Here is a 3,079-nt window from a genome sequence, read left to right as displayed (position 1 = left end):
TTTAAAATTGTTAAAAAAGTCAAATTCCAAATTATTCTTGAATTTTGAACAATTTTTTTAAAAATTGAACAAATCTTAAACTTGGACAATATTTGAAAACTTAACAAATTTTTAACATATTTTAAATTGCAAAAAAATTTGAATTATGAACAAATTTAAAATGTGAACATTTTTGAAAATTTGAGTTCTGAACGAGATTTGTAAACATGATTTTTGTGTGTGTTGAGAACTTGAGATTCACGCAGGAATTAGAGGAATCAAGATTAAATCACAAGGCTAACATCATGTATTACTTTTCTTTTTGCGAATGAACATCATGTATTACTTGGCATAAGCAAATGGCATGCACACATATGTCTTCCAGGTCATCTATTTGTACAATCTATAAAAGATGCGTCTTTGACAAAAGATATTGCTCATGCCTCTATCAAAGCAAACGCATAGTCCATGATAAACATACCAACCACCCTATAAAAGGCAAACTTAGACTAGTTCAAATGGTTGGGTTTTTTATGGTAGAACAAGCCCATCAGGGTTTAAATTTTAGACTTGACACCGATGCTCGTATTTTCTAGATTTTTTTTAGATTTTTTTCGGCGATACTCATTCAGTGGTATGCGACGTTCTCGTCGATTACGAAGGCGCATGTGGTGACTTCGTCAATCTCAAAATAATGCGCCGACTCGGTCTCTCGAAGATGCTCAAGGGGCTAGGGTGTGCGTGCATGCGTCCATAGGGGCGAGTGTATGTACGTATGTATGTGTCTGTACCGTGTTAAAAAAATCACACTATAAAAATATGTATATTTATTTAGTAACAACATTACATAAAAATGTGACTCCCGTAATAGTACATTTCACTTTACATGTCCCTAGCAATTACAGAGGTATAAAAATGAGCTGAAATAAAAAGAACAAATCAAACGAAAAAGACCAACACCTTTGAAAAGAAAGTGAGCAAAAAAAGATTGTGATGCATGGATCTAGACCTCAGGTTGGGGCTCACACTCTGATCGGGCGCGGCGCTGTCACAGCCCCCACCAGACGCAGGCCAGGGCAAGCACGTGAACCACCGCGACGACACCACCTCCTGTGAGTGTGACCACCCGTGCCGGCGCCGCGAGCGACGTGTCCGTCGACGCTTCGGCCTCGGGCGCGTCGGCGACCGTCGACGTGGGCGTCTTCCCCTTGGTCTTGGTGGGCGCGAGCGGCGCGGGCGCGGGTGCGGCCGTGCCGGCGATGGCCATGGGCAGGAGCACCTTGTTGACCTGGTAGACGACGAGCTGGTCGCCGGTGTAGAGCGTGTTGTCGACGGTGGCGTTGACGACGCCGGTGGTGATGTTGACCTGCTGGCCCTCGGCGGTGACGTTGAGCGGGTACTGGGCGGGGGAGGTGCTGCCGGCCTGCGTGCGGAGCGGGTTGCTGACGGTGTCGAACTGCGACATGGGGATGGCGGTGGAGAGGACGTGGTACTGGATGAGCGCGTTCTTCTGGCTGTCGGACAGCGAGTTGAGCGTGCCGGAGGCGAGCGAGGTGAAGGCGTTGTCGGTGGGCGCGAACACCGTCATGCCGCTGCCGAAGCTGTTGTTGAGCTGGTTGTCGATCTGCGCCGCCACGCCCGTCGACTTGAGCAGCCGGATGAAGGTGTTGAACTGCCCGGCCTTGGCCAGCACCCCCGTGATGTTCGTCGTGCCGGCCGCCGGAGCGGGCGCCGCCGGGGCCGTGGGCGTCGTCGGCGCCGCGGGCGCCACCGCCGGGCCCTGCGCCGACGCCGCGATCGCCACGGACAGAAGGAGCACAAGTCTCTGCATGGCTGCCATGGTGTACGTAGACGTGTGCAGGCAGTGGGTGTGCAACTCGATGCGACAATGCGAGTGATCCGAGTGATGGCGTGGCTTATAACGAGATGGTTGGGTCGGGGAAGAGGAGTGAGGTGGAAGCATCTACACTAGCAGAGAGGTGTGGTGGGTCTTGTAGGGTTTGTGTGGGGGGTAAGTGAGTGTGCCCTTACAGTTACAGGGCACCAAACACTGAGGTGAGCTGCCAAGGTGGAACAGGCTAACCACCTAATAGCAGCTGGCCGGGTTGCTTCCAGGAGCAGCAACTCTCCTCAAGATCTGGTTTTTCTTGTTCTTCTTTCGTATCCTTTTGACAATTGGAGCTGTGGTGATGGTGATTTTGAGCTGGACAATGCAATCAAGTTTTATCTGGACAGGAGCACCTGGTTTTTCCATGCCATGCATTGTACTGCATGAGCTGGTTTTGTTCTTTCAGTAGGGCCTTAATTAGTATTATTACTAGTTGATTAGCTGAAAAGTGCATCCAAAAAAGGCACACATGCGTGGGGGGCCAAGGCTTGATTGTTAGATCCTAGCCATGGTAACTGAAAGCTTGATATACTGTTAACTGGGTGATTCAATTAATTATTAATCAGATAAAAACAAATGCCTAGCATTCGACCTGAAATAACCATTTGGGCAGCGAGCTTTTGCTTGAGAGGGACAAGGCACATGCAAATTTGACTGTACGTCGATGCAAGCGGAAATCTGTAGCTGAACACAACCTCCGATGAACAGTAAATCAAACAAAATAGCAAACAAAATTTTAAAAACCCGAAGTTTTGACCATCAAAGATGAACAAGTTTTATGTGCGTGCAAACTTTCGTGACAATATGACACTGGGGGAGCTCGTGGCGGTAAAAACAGAATCAGTGCTTCAATATCGACATTTTCAACCTTTCTTGAAACTCTGACCCCCCCCCCCCCCCCCCCCCCACCCCCCGCGCGCACCCAAATATCTCCTTTGATGTCATACCACCACGAAATTTGTAATTTTGTTTACATATTTTAAAAATTGTTTGCTATTCCGTTTCGAATTTACTGTCCATGTGTGGGAGAATCTGAGCTCAGATGGCGAAACCCGTCCTCGCAAGCGGAAATCCATAGACATGAGCTCAGATGATCAAGCTTCTACTCCAGCTCAAGTGTATTGACTAAGAAAAGATTTTGCTTTCGTATCGAAGTTGCGGCATCATTATCACGAGGGAGAACTTGGTTACAAGACACCAGCATTAATATCG

The 3,079-nt window shown here is 48.1% G+C and overlaps 1 protein-coding gene across 1 annotated transcript; it reads right to left on the bottom strand.

Annotated features, from left to right (window-relative positions):
- Positions 1-789: 789 nt before the first annotated feature.
- LOC109777405 (fasciclin-like arabinogalactan protein 11) lies at positions 790-1,889 on the bottom strand. Its single transcript, XM_020336044.4, has one exon. It carries the CDS (start codon positions 1,817-1,819, stop codon positions 1,028-1,030), a length of 792 nt encoding a protein of 263 aa, XP_020191633.1. The 5' UTR covers positions 1,820-1,889; the 3' UTR covers positions 790-1,027.
- Between the last annotated feature and the right edge of the window lie 1,190 nt (positions 1,890-3,079).

Source organism: Aegilops tauschii, chromosome 3 (genome assembly GCF_002575655.3).
Source record: "Aegilops tauschii subsp. strangulata cultivar AL8/78 chromosome 3, Aet v6.0, whole genome shotgun sequence".
Taxonomy (NCBI): Eukaryota; Viridiplantae; Streptophyta; class Magnoliopsida; order Poales; family Poaceae; genus Aegilops; species Aegilops tauschii.
Note: the sequence above shows the minus strand (reverse complement) of the source record. Positions and strands in the feature narration are given on the sequence as shown.

Coding starts and splice junctions, on each gene's coding strand:
- LOC109777405 (XM_020336044.4), bottom strand. CDS start 1,819: ATGGCAGCCATGCAGAGACTTGTGCTCCTTCTGTCCGTGGCGATCGCG.